Raw genomic sequence first — 21,958 nt, forward strand, 5'->3', positions numbered from 1 at the left:
AATTTTTTATATTCATTTTAAGAATCATTCAATGAGCCAAAGACTTTCCACGCGCCAAAGAGACGAGTGTATCAAGATTTTTTGGAATGTGAAATCTATTTCCACCTAAAATATCAGGAACTCCCGAAAAGACGGGTTTCTTACTTTAAATTTTCAGTCTGTACTTGCGAAGGACCGAAAAATTGATTGATGTTACTTTTTTCGAAAGGAGATAGACGTTAGGGAAAAATAGATTGTATCTTCGGAAGGATTGAATTTTTTTAACACATAAAATACTCCAGGCCATATTCCTTTACGACCACAGGAGGTGTTAAAAACTCAAAACACAAAGGTTTGATGCAAAAATATGATAAAATTTATCACATTTTATTATTATTCAATATGACTTCCACTCGTCAGAAAAAAAAACAAAATTTATGCTATCGAATCATGCTGTAACCAACAACTACCAACATCCTTGGAAGGATTCAGTAGACAAAAATACAAATTATGAAGTAAAATCGAATATAGATATTTTTCTTATTCAAGTAGTTACATTAATTTGATAGAATAAACTGAGAGGCTTCGGCTATAGTTTCTGTTGTTTTTCTTTTAGAGCTGCATGCCAATTGCAAAAAACAGCAGACATTTTAATCGGAGAGCAGAGACGAATCTCAGGGGGTTTGGAATTACTTCCTCGGGCCTAATTCACATTTCTTATTCATCAATGTAGAATGCAAGAAATACTTTCAATGACGCAACTGGGTTAGAAGTAACAACCTTTGGAGTTTCCATATAATCTCCGTTTATTTAATCAAAGTAACAAAGGCATAATTACAGAATTATGAGACATTTAAAATTATAGAATTCAGGGCTCTTAGAAATTAAAAGATAGTATAAGTAAATCCTCGATTTCCATTCATATTGAATGTGACTTGATATTTATTATTTAACTGCTTGCAATTCATGAAATCTATATCATATTTCCTTCTATCCTAATAATTCTCTACACTCACTAAAATTCAAATACAAACAAAGTCTTCTAGCAAAAAATAAATTGAAAAATTGTATCGATTATTTGATCATTGTTTAAATTTTAGATCATGAATACCGTCTGAAAAATATGTCAGCCAAATTCGAGTTTGGGAGATGAGGTGACCTTCCCTTATTTCCGTACTTACACTGGATCGTGCCAAAATTGCATCAAGATGAAAATTTCCTCTGTAAAAATATTTACCGGCAATCGGTCAATCGGCCCATATAAACATACGCATACTTTATAAGGTGCGACGTGGCTCTTGCAGGCATTAAACAGTCGCGAGGGTCGAGATTTATTTACGTTGAACCATCCCTTCCAGCTCGGCCGGCAACATACGGGTACAAGAGGCCCTCTTCCTCTTTCTCTCCTTTCCTAGAACGAAAGCACATACACCCATATCACATGCGTGTACATTGTAAATAGGCGGTGGGTATATACATAGATAGACCGCGTAGAGATAGACCCGGTGGTTTGAAACTTGGGTAGCGAAGCCTTGTACATTTAGCGGTCAGACGCTAGGTGTCCACACGTAGGCGTATATACGTAGGAGTTACATGTACCGAACGTACATAACGTATTTACCATGACGAAGTTGTAAACTAAGTTTACTCGTCATTAAGCCCTCCCGAGGTCCGGGAGATAGTCCGACACTTCGCACGGTGTCATTTCCTCGCGGTTTCAATAACCCGTTTTAGCACCTCTGTCCAATCATTTGTCATTCCGTGACACATTGCAGCTGATCGGCCAACCCGAGTCTCCCTGGAGGATAGATGATGAGATTGAATCGAAAGTTGGACGTTGAGGCTCCGTTGAAGCAATTACGAACCACCGTTAAATATACGAACCTTCGGTACTTCCATTGTGGTATCGTATAACGTCTGCTGTATCGGATCGCTAAGCGTGCTCAGGGATCTAGAGGCGGACAAAGGGGTGAAGGTGTTGAGATGAGAAAACAACGCGATCATATGTAAAAACTTCCGCTACCTCAATGGAACTCCCCTTTGTGTTTTTCAACCTACTTACACCACCTACCTCTTTATTCCGGCTTGTAGAAGCAGACAGTATTGAGCTCGAACTTCAATAGCTCTCGTTTGCATCGTTATTGGTTATTTTCAAGTACTTTCCTGCATGAATGACGCTCTCATACCGGCGCCTATTCGAGCCTGTTCCCAACGTCTTGTAAATTTCTCACAAGTACAATCCGAAACTTTTCTACGGATTTGACGACGACTTCTACCGCTGGGAGGTGACGATCGTGAACGAAACGACCGGGTCTTCTTGTTAAGATCCATTTTACGCCAATCTAACCGGTGCTTCTTTGCCAGGAGTATAAATTGTTGAATTTTTATTTCTCCCCCGCTGTCCTCGACGCGGAATACCATAAAGCTGATTGAAAAATTCCGAAAAACTGCCGCCTACCGCCTTTGGTGAGTGCAAACGTGTCAAGACTCGGTGATTAATTCGTTTCCACCTCAGTCGGGCTCGCGATTCGAAAACACTCTTTGCAGCCTTCACAATGTTCGAGCAACAGCACCGCAGAAGTTCAGCTGAAGGTAATGGACGGGACGATAAAGTGCCTGTGTGTAACCTTGCCTGCGTCGATGAGTGAACCTTGTACTCTTTGCGTGAGCCTTATATACCGTAAACGAGAAACTAATCCGTGGCAAAACTGATTTATACTTGTATTTGTCTCACTTTTTTCACTACTTTTATGACGGATAACCCACCATTCATGATTTATCGTTTACTACAAGTTTCTGAACTCACGCGTTCCTTTTGCTGCCATATATAACGACGAGAAGGCTCTTTTTACGGATATTTGAATCCAAGCTACTTCGAGTATCGGCAAGGTACAAAAAATAAAAGAAACTCAAGCAAGTTGTATCATGTGAAAGACAAACCAGGGCTATAATAATACAGTAAACAATACACAACGTTTTGACATTTTGGAATAAATGGTTCCTTAGGTTGGATTATTATTTCTTCGGTCCAGAAGCGTCGCTCTGATATAACCGGTATTTCCGTCTCTAATGGACGTCAGCTTTTGGAGTACCAATCTTTCACATGTAGGCTTCTCTCAAGAGGCAATTCAGTCTTGCGCGAATTTCATCTTTGCAGCCCTTTCACCTTTTTCGTCTTCTATTTTTATATACGTTCAGGATAATCCTTGACCTTTGCACCTTTCAGGGTCTTCGATTGATCGATTCGCCAAAAATTTGAGAACATCGTTCGATGACATTTTTCCCATACTGAAAGACCCCCATACGTTGTTATCGCTAATGTGATTCTACTACGTACTGCGATCTTCACCGAATCGTCGCAATCAGTTTGGCTTGTCGATTTAGTGACAAACTGACTCGCCGTCACATTATGAGGATTAGTCTTGCACTGTATAAAACAATGTACCACAGTTGTAGTGAAAACAGTGTTAAAGAATGAGAAAAATCGTGATACCGCAACAACAAGTCCATCCATAGTTACTGTGTCCGCATATGCGAATTTCCGGTACACCATTTTCTCCGTGAATTCAATTCTCAAGGCCGAAGAAGCACCGACCAATTTCAACGAGTTCCTTAATACAAAATCGTCGAAGTAATTTCATTTTCACGCTTATCTTGTTCGAATGAGAAAGTCGTTTATTATACTTCTTCGGAACTAATAATTGTCTGAATTCCTAATCTGCTCGGTTCACCCTCCGGAAAGCGAAGGGTTGAACGATAATAACTGTTGATCATTGCGCCCGTGGGAGGGTGCTTGAAAGAGACGCCGGTCTCTTATTAGGTGAAAAACGTAGGATTTCGAAGGGTGGAAAGGACGAGAGGGAGGGTGGGAGGGGGTGGTGGTGGTGGCAGGGGGTAGAATAGACATTGCGTGAAACGATTTATGCGCGCGGTTAGTGAATATAGGTGGTGAGCAACCGAAAGGGCTGAAAAGTTTCCTGTCTCAACAACCATGCGGCATACGGAACGGCCGCAGTATGTATTGGCAAAGTTTTCAGACTCTGCTTGTTTGGTGGAGAACTTTTTGACGTGGGATTTATTCGGCACCCCTTTCTACACTCCTCTACTCCTTCAACCCTCAACCTCTCGACTCGAGAGTCGAACTCTCCAGCACGCGATGCGATGTCTCGCCCCAACTAAACTATCTGCAGCTCACGGGCCTCCCCAATCCCGAATTTCCAATCCGAAATACGGATCGATGACGCTTTTGTATATATATTGTATAGGGTAACCCCTACATATCATCATATTTTTGTATTTTATTCTTTTTTTTTTTCATTTCGAAAATGACTTTTATTATAGTTGTTTTTGATAAGCCCACCTTTTGATACCATGTCAGCTTGCGATTATTTATCTTGTTAAAAAATGACGACCGATCAAAATCAAACAATGAACGAATAATAACGAGCAAGCGGTTCTAATTATTGTTTTATCGATAATTATTGAAAGAAGGGCCACATTTTCATGTAAAACCTGCCGCAATTTTCTAACGTTTTGTTAGCCATCGACGGTGTATAAAAAGCACCAAGTATTTACCGATTTATCCAGACAACGAGTACCTGTTACGTATAATGCATACGGGAAGTGCCACAAGTGAATAATGAATGAGATTGGGATCGATCGAAGCGACGCTGACGCAGAGAATATTTTTATTATTCACGTTCCGCTGTAGCGCACACACACACACACACACTCATTCGGTTGAATAGATATAGCATAGATTGTGTCTATGCCCACGTGTCCCTGTAAATGAATAATGATCAACAGACTAGAAATGAATTGTAATGCTGTAGCATTAAAAGGGTGGAAAAATAATCAACCATGAAACTCTTGCTTCTGAAATTGAAGCGAATGATTCAATGCTCGACATACGAGTACGTTCGTACCCAGATGTATAATATACGGATTAATTTGTATGGCGAATCAAAGACTGTCGAGCTGCTGTTTTTGTTTTTTTTTTTTTTTTTCTCTTCTTTTTACGATTTTTTCGTACAATTTTTTTCTCATTAATTTTAACTTTTCACTCACACGTAAACAAAGCAGCAAACAAACAAGCAAACAGATAACAGTGCTGTTTATTCCCATCCAATAAACTTTCTCACGCAGCAAATAATAAGCTCTAATTAAAATTTGTCCGATGATGCGAAGAGAAGGTAAAATTAAAAAACGCGAAGAAGCTTGTAAAGTAATAAAATACTTGCTAAATTCACCCGGCGTGATTGCGCCTACTAAAAACAACACGCGAATTTTACAGAATATCTGAAAAATTTACTCTTTCAATTTGAAATCCTGATTCTTTGTAATTTGGAAATGAAACAGAAACAAAAGGACAAGTGATCAGAAATCGGTTGTCAATTGAAAAGGTTGGTTGACGTAAAATCGATACAGTTTATTGACTTTATTACGGGACATACATTGTTGTACATTGAGTATTTATTAAATTGATGCATTGTATGTAAATATACAAAAATAGAAAATCGTCGCATTATTAATGAAAGCTCGTGCATCGATGCTTCGTTTTAAATTGCTTGAAAATTTTCAAAACTCTAGTGCATTAATTCCTTCGACCTTTCTCTACGATGACTTATTGACTTATTTTATTTAAAAGACTGTTTTCCTCAAGGTCACTGAAACAGATTTTCTTGTTTTTTGGTAGTCAATTCTATACTTCCAGTTTTCGATCATATTCAATATCGGTGCAATATTGTAACATAAACAATCGTCAATACCAACATGGCAAAAAAAAAAAAAAAAAAATGCTGCTGAGCGAAATCGAACGAATCTACTACATTTTTAACCATATCGGAGTAATTCGAAATCAAAGATCGATGTAGATCTAGGCTTCGCTTATAATTCCAGTATTTTCTATTTAAGTATGTTCAAAGAGATCCTCATAACTGATAAATATAACAATTTTATAAATACTCAATGGACGACTACCCCAACCTCCTTAACTCCAAGTCGCATAAGGAAACAATTACAAAGATCAAGGCTGAACACCTTCGAATGTGTTCAGACTTCATCGACAGAGAGCAGATGCTGAACGGCGATTCGATAATCGGGCATCTATACGTATAATATAAACACACAACGTAGGAGCTGGTAAATCTCTGTAATCGTTTGAGCAAAGAGAGGATTAATGGACCAGCCGCATAACCGAGAGGGAAATGCATGCGCAGTTACATAAGAGGATTACGCAGTTTGCGACCCGACAAACCAAGGTGAAGATTATTCAGGACTGGAAGGAGCTTTGCTCTATGCACTTGGCGTTAATTGACTGCGGTATTCTCACGAGTTAAACCCACCCCTTGATTACTGCCATCTGACGTCGTCTCGACGTCCACTTTCCCCGTCGTAGAACAATTTCTCTTATCGCAGTTTAAGGATCCAAATTAGCCGAGGTGCCGTGGAAACCGGAGAAGAATTATGGGAAATAGAAGAGAAAAGAAGAGAAGAGAAGAGAAGAGAAGAGAGGAATACTTCATTCGCTTCGGATAATAAGAACGAATATGGAATTTGAAAGTCGGGACTTTTTCACGCGATAATTCTTACTGAGAACCGTTGTATTCTGAATCCCAGGAAAACCGCTTCATCGATTTTAATCATAGTTCGGTGGAAAATCAACTGTTGGGGCGGATGATTCACGAAGCTTTCGGAGCTTCCACCGCTTCCGGTTCTGGAAAGGCACATTTTTTAATTTTTCAATAACCGTTTCGTGTATCTTGAATTACAGACCAACTTTTACCAATGATTTCGACAAAATTTTAGCGATACATCAAGTATTCGGTACGTGGGGACGTGTCACGAAACTTTTGAAACTTCTACTAGAGTTAGGCTCTGCATACAGGCTGCGAGACACGTTCGATTCGCTGCTTGATTCGAATTCGAATTCGATTTACAAACCTTGCGATGTCCATGCCTGCAAACTCTGATATTCGGTTCGTTCCGCTCGTGAATTCGGTTATTCCGGGTCGTGCCAACTATCACTGTGCGTGATTAAAATAATTCTTTCGACACAACACTTCGATTTAAAATACACATTTATCAACAAATAACAAGTTCTTCTCGATCAATTCTTAGCGCCAGGGTTCAATACTTGAGTTCGAAGTTTCTGAATCTAAGGATTATTTGATTTTAGTTTATTTGCTCTGCACGTAAATTTGAAATTGATTCTAAGTTTAATTTAGTTCTGTACTTTTCGATGTTGAATTTCGTTCCGAAGTCTAGAATTATTCTCTACCGTCTGACGTCTAATTACGTTTTTTATTCATCGATTTAAAAATACGTTCTGCTTTCTGTCTATCGAGATTTCTGGCAAGATGGAATTAAGTAGAAATAGTTTGTGAAGAAGTTCGATTGGTCTATAAAGGCCAATCGGTGGGTGCTGCTGACAGGACATCGTGTTATTCGCGTTTCAGTTTGCAGGCTTACCTTATTTGTCTTATTGTGTCTAAAATCGGTTGCAAGATTTATTAATCCGAATCTAAGATTACGCATCCTGTGTGCAGCCTAATGTTGAAAAACGATATGTCGTTTAAATGTGAAAATGTATATATGTAGTATATATACTGCTTAGAATTGCGTATCTACGAGTTGGTTTCCCTTGATATTGCATAAATCGACGTAAATTCGAACAAAGTTTGGGAAGAAAATAAAATATTCGATACAGATGTGACACAAGTTTTTACTTTTAATATATATCTAGACTTCCGGTTGGAATATGGTGATAGGCCAAACTTCAAAAAAGTTAATAATTCTCAGAATTTTCCACGAATTTTCCTATACTTTAGTAGAAGACCTTTCGTTTTCAATTTATAATTATTCGCCCTTACTTATTCAGGTACAATTTATTCCATAACGTTTTACTTGTTTGTTTGTTCAATTCCTTGAATTAATTGATTTTTGTAGCCAGTTGGCGAAAATTTTATTTGATCCGTAATAGTGAACCGGTTTTAATCGAGCTTAGAATAAAGAGATCCCCCCATTCAGACGAGGAAAAAAGTCTGTGGGGTATAAAAATAAAAAGGGAATGAGACCGCGAAAAAATCCTTTTCCGTTAATGCGATATCGCAGAGCCGGCTGTGGCGAATAATTCGTCGTAAGTTTTTGAGTAATTAAATTCAAAGAAAAGGTGTAATAAATATCCAGGCCGTTTTCAGTCGCAAAAAAACCGCAAACAATGCTGCCGGCGACTGATAGAAAAAGGTGGTTAGGGAGGTATTTTAAATGTCCGGGGTTTAAATTTTATCAGACTGCCGGTACATATCGCGGTATGTAGGTATGCGCGTAAATTACCCGGCATTACGTGTGCAAACCTGCGGAAATTCAGTTCTAAACTGAACAATGGCTTTTAAATAAATTAAAGACAGGGTTTCAACCAGCTTGAAAACGGTTGTCCATGCCAGTGAACATACATTTGAAAATTCATAACAAAAGTTTGTCTCGTCAGATTTTCTTTTTGATTTTTTTTTTTTTTTATTTGAGGGATGGGTTTCGTCAACAATTTCAGTACCTACGTGAAAAAAAATGAATCGAAGACTGTCCTTTCATTCAAGTATGTTTTCTACTTGAAAAAGTACACCCAATGTAGTCGAAAAAAATTCTTGTCATTTTTGTTCCCATTCCAAATCTTATAGGTTATTCAGAGTTAGTTTTTTGTTTAAAAAAAAAAAATATTCATGTGTCTGGAATAGTTTTAAATGTCACGTAAAACAAATATATAAGCTCGGCACCTATTAACGTAAAGTTGTAAATTTAAAAAACTTTACGTGTCCACTGTAATGGAAATGCGTACAACTTTTGATAAATATTTAGGATAATTCTGACAAAAATTTTATTGTTAGTCGAAAGATGCAGAATTGAAATACGTTGAAAAAAATGTTTGTCCACCACTAGATGTAATTCAGTTTTGAAAAGGTGAAGTGGTCGCTATTAATCCGCGTTAGGTATTCTCTGCTTCTGTCTTAGGTTACATCTTCTTCAAAAATCTACTTTAAATTATTTTGAAAACCACAAACAATTTTCAAATGTAACAACCTACCCCACACGCGTTAAACATTATATATTTAGGCAACGCGAGAATATTAATACGCCGCTTGGCAGGACGCCCATTCCTGCAGCTTCGCCTGTAATTCCAGGTCTCACTAGGTTCTAAAATATACACGTGAAAAAAGACTTATAAAAATCGAACTACGCTTTCTCTCCAATAACCATATGTTAGGATATTTTTGCGCACTGTATTTGGCATTTATCGTTGACCCAGAATAAAGGTTTTAAAGATTTGTTTTTCTTCTTTCACTGTTTTTGTATAAATCTATTCAAATTATAGAAGAAGATGCAGGGGTAACAATATCGAATTTTCGAATATAGAAGAAGCAATTCAAGCTGCAGAAAGTTAAAACGTAAAATAGGAAGAATATATGTGGGTAACGTAGGTATACAATACTAAAATATAGAACCATCGGTCTTCTGAAGATTTCATGATTCGGCTCAATATATAATTCTCATTCATGCTCAAGACTCTATATTTTAGGGTGGCTGTAAAAAATTAGAATAGTCGATTGACAAAAGGACCAAAATATCGAATTTTGAAGGAGGTTGGAGTCTAATTCTAGAATTATGAAAATGTAGAAAACCCAAGTACAGAAAACTGAAAATATAGAAAGCAAAAATGCAGAAAGAGAAAATGTAGTACGGTCAAAATCTAGAATCTATTATACGATTTTATATTATAGAGACGAATTCTGATGATTCTACGTTATGGCATTCTACACCACGGGCCAAAAAAAAACCAGACCGATTTGAAACGTGAACAAATTCCGAATACGTCGACCGATTTTCATCAAATTTTTTTGTTATAAATTAGGAGAACAAACTTTTCGTTTTTGCGTCTGAAAATCCGCAAAAACCACTCCTTGCTGAGGTACACGCTTTTGATAAACAGGTATTTAAAAAAGTCGCTGGTAGGATGGCAAAAAGATAATATTAAAGAATGTTCAACTTAGTTTCCACCTTAAACTCTAAAACGAAGTTTGATATTGGCATTTCAGCAGTTCTCCTAGATTCTATTCACATGACATGAAACGTTTCTAGTGATATTAGAGTCGAAACGCGAGCTTTGAGGTTAAACTTCTGCTCTCGGGACGTTGTCAATGAAGTCCACCGTCAAAAAAATCAACTGTCAATGATGTCGAGAATTTAACGAAAATTGATAAGTATCAAGTAAACAGTCTGAATAGTTCAGCGACCAGTTAATCAGAGAACGGTCAGAATTCAATCAGGAACGACCAAACACCAGAAGATAAAACCAATATTATCGACATTTTTCGAGACGGTGTTACGGCTGACTTTTTTGATATTGGCGAATTACTAAGAGAATCACATTTGCAGTCGTAGGGGAAAATTCTTACTCTTCAGTGAAACTTTGTTGAGAGCAGCCCTTCTGCCCTACTATTTCATTCCCCGTCTGACGCGCCGTTTTAATATAACTTTAATATTACAACAAACATTTCACGTCATGTGAATATTATCTAAGAGAATTGCTAAAATCACAGAATCAAATTTTAAATCTCACTCGAAGATGGAAGCCAAGTTGAACATTTTTTAGTATTAATTTTTCTAATTCTCTCAGCGACTTTCTAGAACGGATATCTTACAAGGATGGTATCCCAGGTCGATCTCTCCGATTTGATTTCTTTTGTTATATTGTATAGTAGACTAAACACTAAGCGACACGTATTTTTTTTTTTTTTTTTTTACTCTGCCATTAAACATTTTGAGGTGGTGAAACTACCCTCCAAAGTAAGACGTGTCAACGAGTGATTTGGCAGTTTCACCTACAAGAACATAATACTTTTCAGCCACTCCAACTATAAAAGTCTTCTCATAACGAGAAATAAAAAATATAATTCTCTCAATTATAAAAAAAAAATTGCCAAATCGCCCTTTGACATGTCACACTTTGGAGGGTGGTTTCACCTCCTTAGAGTGTTTAATAGCAGATAAAAGACCACACGTGTCGCTTGGTTTGTAGTCTACTATAACAGATTACAAAAGTAATGACATCGGAGAGATCGACCTGTGATACCTCACTTATCAGTGAAGAATTAGTGGGTCTCTTTATACTTTTACCCCCACCCTTATATTTCGGGAGTTTCTGTACTTCAAAATCATACATATAGACTCTCCAATACTTGGACTATTCTACATTTTGAAATCCTATAACACAGACTTTCGTTATTGCGACCCTCCTATTCTCCAATAACATTTCTACATTCCCACCCCTATCCGCATCCGTCACGAGCCAAAATACCGAACACCGGCCTGCAGTATGAGCGTAATCAAAGACGAAACCCTTTGAATTCTCAGACGCTGTGGTCCATCGACGACACGTCGGAACACAAGAGGGCGATACTAACGCACTGGATGTCTCGGGTCCGATTAAGGAAGTCCTGGCACAGACAGGCGGAACGGCCGCCTTACCTTGCAAGCTGTCCGACCCCGGAGCTGGAATCGTGAGTATATCGTACGTTATTTGCCCCTGTGCTAGATGCAGGTACAACCCCTATGCCAAGGGCATCTTTGAATAAGTAATTCGAACACACGCCGCCATGCCTCGGCGCATCGAGGAGTCTGCACCCTTGGCGGTGATAAATCATTTAGATACGAGAGGAATCTTGCTCCCCTCTCTGCAGAGGAAATTTTACCGAAGTTCAGACTGAAGTGGAGTATCTTGAGCGACACGATTCCTGACTCCCCCCTCCCCCACCCCTCTCTATCTCTATCTCTCTTTTTTAGCTGAGAAAGCGAGACGAAGCAATAGCTTTTGTCCCTTGTTATGAAACTGACGAGTTGTAAACTTGGACAGGGTGAGTGCGTCGTTTCGTTCTAATCGTCGCTGCGAAAATTCGGAAGTCGTTACCGAGTTAATTGGCTAATTGGTGGAACGTGGCCAGTTTTTTTCGTCCGCCGTTTCAGCGGAGCGAAATTTTTTTCTTCGGGAAAATATTAGGGGTTGTGTTGGCCTACCTTCTGTTTTAGAAACCAGACTAAATCGAGGATTATACGATTTATGTATAAATCTGGTTATCGAATTTAGCTTTTACTGTGAGATTTTAGAACTGTTATTCAGTTTTCGAAGCGCAATCTCTTTTTTGCAACTACAAACCAACCGAAAATGGCATATCCCACTTTCGTCCCGAAAACTGATTCAACGTCGAGATAATATATTTCCGGGTTCCAGTATTGCTCCCTCGCCGTAGACTCAAGCCTGCAGATTGATGATATCGAAACAACTTTTCCCGGGCTTTCATATCCATTGAATAGCCGAGTGCTTCATGCATCCGTGTGCGTAAACGCTCAATGGCTCATATACTTCTATGAGGCGTATTCCCGTAAGCTTCAATGTTGTACAGTAGTGAATCTGATCGAAAGCACCGCGGTGGAATAAATTCATGTGAATATCCGGCACGTGGTTAGATTTCTAATTTACTTTATTTCTATACCGTGTATAATATCGTGTATGATATCGTGTATAATATCGGCCATTCCAACAATTTTCAGCCAGCCACGAGTAGCTTCCAAAAATCTATTCGCCTGCTATTTTCGTATGTTATTTTATACGGTACAGAGGTAATGGTCTGTAAAATATTAGCCCTTCATCTATACAATCGGTCTTCGAGATAAAGAAATTTTTCTTTCTTTATTTCTATGGATTATTGCAGTTTCGACTTTGTTCAATGATTTTTCAGACCCTTGCGGGGTGGCTTGTAGGAAAAAGTATAGAATTTATGCTTTGATGCGAAAAGAAGTCCAAATATTTCTAAAAAGATATCAGTTTTACCATTGGGGTAGCTTTTATCTCTGCAAAGTTTGCGTTTTAGGAAAAGACCGTGTATTTTCAGATTCTGCAGAACAAAAATTCATTTTTATCTTTTCTTATGAAGGTTCGTGTTTTTCTTTGAGTAAAACTCAATTTCGTAGAGTGGGGTTCAAAGGTGCCGGTCTTTAATAAATTTTACACATTTCTTTCGCTCAACGTTTTTTAAATTTAGTATTTTTTTAAAAAATTTCATTTTCAATCAAACGAAAAAGCTCCCACCGTAACATCTATAGCGAGAAATTTCTGTTGTGGAAATTTTAAAAATTTACCACCTACATGAAAAATAACTACATAAATATCGGATAACGTTTAGAATAAATATAAATTTTTTTGAATAAAACAAAGAACGGAAAGAAATTTTGTTCAATCCATTTGACGTCTATCCCCTTTAAAACCACCGTCAAAGTTTCACTTTGATCGAAAAAACGACAGAAACTTTCAGGAAAAAAAAAATACTAAAGTGAAGTTTCGTTCTGTGAAACGTAAAAAAACACTCCGTTAATCAAACAATTAACATTGCAGGGGTAAAAGAGATCTAGATTTTTTGGAAAAATTATCGGTTGTTTACATTGAAAACACTTTTTCTATTTGTTTTTACGAGTCAACTGTAAATCTGACAAGTCATTGACCAAAGTTGAAACAACTGTAATGCACAGAAGTAGAAAACAATTTTTTTCCACAAAGGCCAACAGAGTCAAAGGGCTACGATTTTATAGATCATTCCTGAGCTATATAAAAATTTTGAAAAGAAGTGCACAGGGTATGTTTGGTCAAAATGAATTACGCGTACAGATGCACAACAACTGGCTGCAACAGCGGTCATCTGCATTATGTTATAACTGTGGTGCAAAATTTTCATGCTCCAGCCTGTAACAACGCGGTGAAAATTTTCGCCTGGCTTTAACGTTGCATCGCGGTATTCCCGAGCCATTTGTGTTGTTGAATTATCGAATTGAAAACTTGTAGCAGGTGTGGCATGTGATAGAAGCACGAAGTATTGCGAATTTTAAACAGAGCAATTCAAATATCAAGCGATGTATAATACAGACATTTAGAAGTATTAAATGTGGAGCGAGCTTCTGCGAAACGATGAAATTTTTCGACATCCAAATCGTTATTATTATGTGTATTCTGCTCGTTGTATAAATTACACTTGTATACGTGTTTCGTAATTAATTTGACTCTTGAATATTTCTTCGGAGGTATAAAAAGAGAAATGAGAACAAGTAGGATATTTTATCAGTATACTTGTGTTAAGTTAATAAAGTTAAATCAGACTAAATGAAACGAGTTCGTAATAATTGTCATCAAAGAATACATCCGGAATATTAAATTTATAATTTACGAACGACTGTTCGAACTTCTCATCTTCCTCCTTCTATACATCTTACGTGTGAAATTGCAATATCGCGAGCCGCATTCTTTCCTCGATTCCTTGAATTTCTTTCCAATTCAGGTACAAATCAGATGAGAATTGCAGAATTGATCAATTTTTTCGTAATGCATAAATTACGGAATTAGTGACAAAAATAAAAATACTTCAACGGTCCTTATTCTAGTTTTCATTCTTATATAATTAAAACGGTTTAAGAAAAAAAAAGTCGGCCAGTACAGAATGCAATTAACAAGCTAAATTAATCAATTCCTCCGAGGGGCTACTCACTTGCAAATTATATGACAAGCGATTGGAAAATTTCAATAATTTCACTCAATTTCATGCGATTTCAACCGATTTACCACGAGTTTAATTCCGAAGATATTCATTGATTGCGAACACCTCCAACGTGATTTAAAACGAATTTTCATTCATCGTCTTCAAGTGATTTTCAAACGATTTCGCAAAAATCGTTTCTCACAAAAACTGGTTTGCGATTTCAAGAAGTGAAGCGCTGCTTGCAAATTCCTCTAATTAAAATCAAAATAAAAAAAAAAATGTTCAATCAATGGACAATACCGCAGAGATATTTTGTCTATACCGGGACAATTTCTTGATACTTGAAAATCAACCGCGCAGGCGCGAGTTTTCAGGCTAACCATCCCGATTCTTCAACTATCAAACTGTTTCTGGCGGCGACGTAGTTGATACGAATTTTCGAGGTTAGAATCTCAAATAATTGAGGTGGTAACTCGGAAAGATTTGGGAAGCATTTGTTATCGGGTCGGAAAGTTGATTCTTCAAAGAACGGTCGGAATTTAATGCTTATGCTGTTTGAAAATTCAAACGTACACATTTTGCGTACGTTGGCCCGCCTGCGTCGCAGTCAGGAATATCACTGCGGCAAGATTTCGCCGACCAATGAGATTGGATTATTTGGCGCATGCGCGGTTGATTTTCAAGTTTCGAGACATCGTCCCGGTATGTATTTCACAGGAAGTGGCGATAATTCAATCATTCGTTATTGATGCGACACCGGACGAATAATACGGTAACGATTCGATGCCGAATCGGTGAACACTCATCATCGCGACGAGCTCTTTCGCTGACGTATATCATCGGTACAATGCGGCTTGCACGTGAAGCACGTCTGTAAACATACATACATACATACGTGTATGTACAATGTACACGTATAAGCATACACTGTTCGGATATGCGCTGGTGTATTCAGGCACTCGTACGTCATGCCGGCCCCTGACGTTATAAATAGAGGCTCCACCTTGCTCTTGTAGAAATGTCAGGTATTGTGTGTAGATACCGGCCGGGGCCGTCTTGCGGCTTTGACAAAGGATTTTCCCCTCCCCTCGCTGATATCCCTTCTAGCAAATATCTATATGCACAGTATGCATCACCCGCAGGGAACTTTTGAGGAAAGTGTACGGTATGTCTATAGAAATCCATAGATAGATATGAGGAAGAAAAAGCTTAATATAGAAATACTTGAGAAATACAGCTTCTGCACGATTCAAGTGAAGAGAAAAGTATATTAGTACCCTGGAAATACTCGCGGGTATTTCGTTCTTTCTTTGTCAACTGGGACACTTTTTTTATATACATACTTTTTTTTTCAACGGGTTTTCAGACTCAAACACTGGTTGGAGAATAAATATCCCTGTAATTTCTTCAGGTTTTTAAACCAGGCTGTCGTATGGAAGTGCACACTTTTCTCACCCAATCAGTATATTAAAGAAAAAGAAAAACATCTTCCTGGTTATATCGTGATTTTTTATTTGAACTGGTGCCAGCGGTGGGATGATTTGTATATTTAATGGATACTAATTGGGGTGAATCGGAACAAATCTAGTCTTTTCTATTTTTATTTTTCATAGTTTTTTTAAATCCAAAAATTGGCTACAAAGTGGAAATCCCAGAAATTTCTCCAGGTTCTTCAACCAGCTTATTTTTTTGTGAGTACGCACCTCCTTCTCCCAATCGGTAAGAACTTTAAAAAAAAAAAAGACAACTTTTTAGTTCCTTCGTGATATTTTTTTGAAATTAGTGCCAGTGGTGGGATGGTTTGTAAATTTGATCGACAATAATTGGGGTGAATAGTATGACGTTATTTATCCCGTTGATATGGGCATACATTTTGATAAACATTGTCTTCGGCGCGTAATTATTCCAGCACATTATTATAAATGATTAAAAATTCAACAAAAATACATATATAATTTCATTTATTCCCAATGCCAATGCCAATGGCAATGCAAAATCGTTGATAATTATTTCCAGCTAAAATTCCTGTGTGGTCCTGTGGATTGTTAGAACAAATATCGGCAATAAGCAGAAACTAAACATGAAAAAGATATTCTAAAAATTATATAAAATACTAAGCATGGAGACGTGTATAATATTTGAAAAATTTCTACACGCAAGTTTACATAGTTTACAGAAAATATTGGAACTTTTCTCATTCGAACAATATCACGTCAGCCGGCAACCTCTTCCACTTGACTCTGATAATAATTGATGAACTCGTGAACGAGTTTCCCGGATATATTCTTTGCATAAAGAAGTATGCCGGTAAATAGGGAAGATTATGAGTGGAGCATGCGAGAGGGTAAAAGTTCGCGTTTCATTATTTGTCGTTCCTGTAGAACTAATAACTACGCAGCATTTACACCCACGCTTCGTTAAGGCTCGATCTTTTTTTTATCCGCAGTTCTTTTATTCTTCACTTTTAATCTATTTCTCGGATAGATAAAAAAAATACGAAAGCAGGGAAAAAAGAAATTGGGGAAAACCCAGGCACCCCGTTTAGGAACCGCAGCTTATACGTAACCCGGTCGTTAAAAAAACAAGGTGTCGCCAATAAATTTGGAGATATGAAACTTCCCGAGCAAGGGAATTGGAAGAAATAAAGTAAGGGAGGCGGGAAGGTAAGAAACTTTTGTTGTTATTCATGCTCGAAGAAGGGGAAAAAATACACGTATACAACGAGAAATAGTACAGGAGCCTGGTGGAGAATGAAATAAGAGGGGAAATGCGTTAACGGTGTAAAATTATACAGCGAATTAAAAATGGTAAACGGTATCGAGGAATAAAGGGATGCACATAAAAAAAACCATATAAACAGTGAAGTAAATTTTTTGGGAATATATCACATCTAAATAAGTAATAAAGAATAATAACAAATTGAAAATGAAAGGTCTTGTAAGAAATTCTTTCAAAAACTTCCCGGACAAATGGAACGATTCTTCGAAAATCTGTGAGAAAAAAAACAAAAAAAACAGAATGATGACATAATTTGTTCAGGTTTCTGAAAGAAAAAGAAATTTGTCCCAAATTTGAAACAACGGCTTATTAGAATATCTCGAAAACTCGAACTTGTTTTCAATTAGCTAACACAACGTTTAATTTCGCTTATTATAACAGATCTGAATAAATGCAACAAAAAACTGTGGTATATTTTATGAAGAATTTATTATTCAGATCTGTCATCCCAACTTAGTGAAAATATATTTGATGTAATTGTGTTTTTACATTTTTTAACCTCAAGATATTATACATGGAATTTGTTTTTTCGAATTCGGAATAATCTTTCTTTTACTGAATTACCACTTTAAAGGTCCGGTTGTCACGAGGCTGGTGATTTTTTCTTACTTACAGGGGTCACGTACACAGGCACGAATTATTTGTTAGTGTAAGATTCGAATCGGAGAAGTGCAGAATATTCAAATGGTGTCCAGAAAGTCAACCCGTCGCTCTCCGCGAAATCCTACCGATTATCAACAGAACGCAGTAGTAAATCGCATTCACAGAAGGCGCTACATTATAACTTTAATATGGGAACCCCAAAGAATAGGAAATGGATATAAATAGGAAATAAGAATACAAAAGGTTTCTACTGTACATATTCGAGTGGTCCAGATTAAGAAATGCCGGTACAGAAATTTTCTACTTCACGTATCCGAGCGGTAGTATTATTTTCAAATTCTAGTTCCAAATATAAAACGATGGCGGATGAGAAGTTAAATTCGTGGAAAATTCAGATAATTATGAACTTTTTTTTTTATGTTTCAACGACTTCTGCTTGCCTAAAAATGTCAAAAAAAAAAAAAACGAAAATCTCACGATAAAAATACGCAGTGATGGGAATACAGCTGTGCAATATGCAGCGATCCGGGGTCGACGATTCGCATTCCTGATTAACGCGGAACGCATGAGAGGCATTACATGTACCCAGGGTGTGTATTCACCGTTAGTAAATAACGCCGGGCGGTGTCGAGCTGCCATAGGTGGTATTCGTTAAAGATTCAGCGATAGCTGCAGGGCTTGTTCCTAAAGATCAACCAGTGCGCCGGAGTTTGAACCCCCGAGCGAGGCGCAGGCGGCTTGCACCGGCAATCGGATTGTAATCGTAATGAATTCCAGCTCGTAAATCACCCCGCGGTTCTCCGCGGGAAACGAAACGGGATTGGAATATGGGGGTCGCAGGGTTGAAACGACGGGAGAATATGTCACAGATTCCGAACGATATATGAATACGTATAACCCGAGGCCTATTTTAGGAACGTGAATATCTGGGGACGATCTCAACCCCCTGTTATACGTGTATATATCTACGTGCGAAACGGAAGAAAACCCTCCTCTCTCTTTTACTTTTTACATCTCTATCCCCTGACAATGAGCTCAACCCTCTGCTCAAGTCACCTGCGGATGACAGCGGTTAATTAATTCGCCTTACAAAGAATCGAGCAGAAAATACTTTCCATCAGCAATAACTGTGCTCGGGAGGTAAGGAAAATTTTTTTAAACTTTCTTCGACCGTCTTGCGGGACCTTTTGTTCTGAAGAGTTACCTATATACTACAGAGAATGCGACACACCCTCCGAAATCGTCGCATACCGGTTCACAAAAGCACGAAATCGGAAAGCTTCGGAAGTTATTCCGTTACATTTTTCTGGCTGTAAGAGCTTTCAAAATTGGTTTGATCAGCTGACTGCTTTTTTAATAGGAAATGGTTTAAAGACGGAATTTTACGTTGTACCTAAACTATTCCGGGCAGTTTAGCGCAGAAATGATATATGCCAATCAGTTTCGATTCATCGGTAATGAAAAATCGACTGCCCTGGTATCACTTCCAGCCAATCTGAAACGAATCTTAAGTTTATCTCGGAGAAAGGAAACGCGAACCGATGCAGGGCCAATTCCACTAACTTACTGGCTTACAGGGTGAAAAAAATTGAAAATTCTTTCAAGGACTACCCGAGCTGTGCACACCCTGTACCAATACAGGTTATCTCGACTTCGTCCTCCGATATCTGTCCGGACCTTTCAATGCTCCGGTTTTCCTATCTCCCGTTTTCTCGTTGCGCGTTCCGGGTCAGATTAATGGCGGCAAGATAATATTGCGCGCTGTATAAAGCGCTCCTTTTGATGCCTATCTTCGCCCGGTTCTCTCCTGCAGGATTCGAGCCGAAAAAGGGTGACGTAACGAGGCCCAATAACTGCCGCAAGGGTGCCTCGTAGAGTGAATTAGCTTCCCCGTTCCCACTTAACGTGCTTCAGCCTCCCTGCCACACGCGAATCTTGCGATTAGGATGAGGGCCTCGTCGCAGAATCACTGCTCTGGATGTCCCTTAAATCCTCCTTGACTTCACTACCAGGATCCCCGATGTTATTCCGCTTGCGAACTTGCTCCGAATCTCGAATTCAGTTACATGCAATGCAAAAAAGACATCTTATCCTTGAGTTCAGAAGTTTTGCGCATCAAATTGCAACCGTCGTGACTTGGCAAACATTTTTTTTTTTGCAATATGGACGTCACGCTTGCGCCAAGGAATTGCAAATATAAACGGTGAACGATTTCCCGAGTTTCACAGGCTGCAGGGTTGACGAAAGCGTTAACTTCAGTTTCGGAACTTCGCCCTTGAGTAAAGAGCCCCAGAATTTCCCTTCATTTCCGACGGATTTTCACTACTTTTTTGCTTCTTTAATTTCGGTTCCTTTTCTCGATTCCCTTTTCTCGTCGCGAATCCTTCTCTGCTGAGCATTCCTGCGATTTATTATGTATAACACTCGCGGTATGAGGTTGGGCTTGAGTACTTTTCTACGATTTGTGGAATTGTTTATTGTGTGATATTGCAGTGCGGAGTGAGCCATTATACAGTGAGAATATTATAGTCGAGTTGTAATCCCCGGTGACTTTTCTTCGCATAACGTGCATTCTACGTAATACCGTACACGCCTTAATTTTTCACTGTAATAGAATACGGGCTACGATTTTTCACCATTAGGTAATTCCCCAGACTTTTATTCCGCCGACCCAGGATTCAAACAACATTTTTCATCTTTCGTGCATCGATGTAATTTATTATCGTTGCAACTGTTGCCTGATTTAGGTAAACGATCGTGGTTGAAATTCAGAGCGAGTCGAGGGCGGATCCGTGTTCCAGTCATTAAAAATCTCTATTAAACTGAAAGCTTTCTTTTATAAAAACTAATATTTCCGTTTCGTCGTTTAACGCGCGAGACAAAGATTGCCGATAAAAAGTTGAACTTTCTAAACGAACTTATTATTAATAACTTGCAAGCACCTCGCCACCTGACGCGAGATATGATCTAAGGTTTTATCCATCTCACCGTGAAACTTGCTAGTTTATTGAAGAGTGCAATGTTTCGACACAAACCAGTTTTTAACTAACTTTAAATTAATTCAAAGACTGTTTAGTCACTTCGAATTCACTTTAACACGATTCCGACCATAATCATCGCGTTTTTAAGTCATTCAAAGTAACTTTTAACTGCCACGTTATCAATTTCACGCAATTCTAAACGATTTTGAACGGATTTTAAACGACGCCAAATGCCTTCGTATATCAGTTTGAATGATTTATAATTGATTCTGATTTGCTTCGAATTACTTGGCATGACTTAAACAATATTCAAAGCAACTTTAAGTAACTTTACGGATCTGTAAAATAAGCTGTACGTGATTTCAAATGGTTCCCACAGTGTAACTTCTAAGATATTAGAATGACTTTAACACGTTCGAAAGTATGTTCAAAGAAACTTCTTCACAGAATGAAATACATTCAGGTGAAAGCATCAAAGGCCAAGACTTTTATCAAAGAAAACGATCATATAACAAATAATAAATATAGGAAAACCGAAAGACAAATATTGATTTGCCTTTCAGGGTCGTTACCACAACTTATGGATATGAATCTTCTTCTCAATGTTTACATGCGAAATTTTTCATAACTTCCTTGATGCTTAATAGAACTGGCAAAAAAAAAAAAAAACATGCAATAGGACGATCGGTACAAGGAACCGTTGAACCGAACTCAGGAACATCTGTAACACAATATCTATGTATAATACACAATGTACATAATACAAATGGAAAAGTTTGGTAACGTCACGAAAGATTGAAACATCACTCATCGTAAATCACTAGTTGTTACCTCTCTTATGCCCTCGAGCTATACAGCAATACATATGCGTGTGTGTGTGTGTGTGTGTGTGTGTGTATCACCGAGGAGCAAACATTGACTTGCAAATATTATGCTAGAACGCGGTAGGACGATATTGCCGTTATTGGCATCCATTCCGCATACGGGTATACTATAGGTATATACAGTATGGGGTTTTGCTCGTTCCTTTGAATTTTCTTGGCA

The 21,958-nt window shown here is 38.1% G+C and overlaps 1 protein-coding gene across 1 annotated transcript in view; it reads left to right on the top strand.

Moving 5' to 3' along the window:
* LOC124184775 (igLON family member 5-like) overlaps positions 1-21,958 on the top strand; it is an 80,760-nt gene that overhangs the window by 30,122 nt on the left and 28,680 nt on the right. The window contains exon 3 of the mRNA XM_046574854.1: positions 11,386-11,531. Within this exon, the coding sequence (XP_046430810.1) occupies positions 11,386-11,531 (146 nt within the window). The remainder of the gene's footprint in view (positions 1-11,385; positions 11,532-21,958) is intronic.

Source organism: Neodiprion fabricii, chromosome 6 (genome assembly GCF_021155785.1).
Source record: "Neodiprion fabricii isolate iyNeoFabr1 chromosome 6, iyNeoFabr1.1, whole genome shotgun sequence".
NCBI classification, from domain to species: Eukaryota; Metazoa; Arthropoda; class Insecta; order Hymenoptera; family Diprionidae; genus Neodiprion; species Neodiprion fabricii.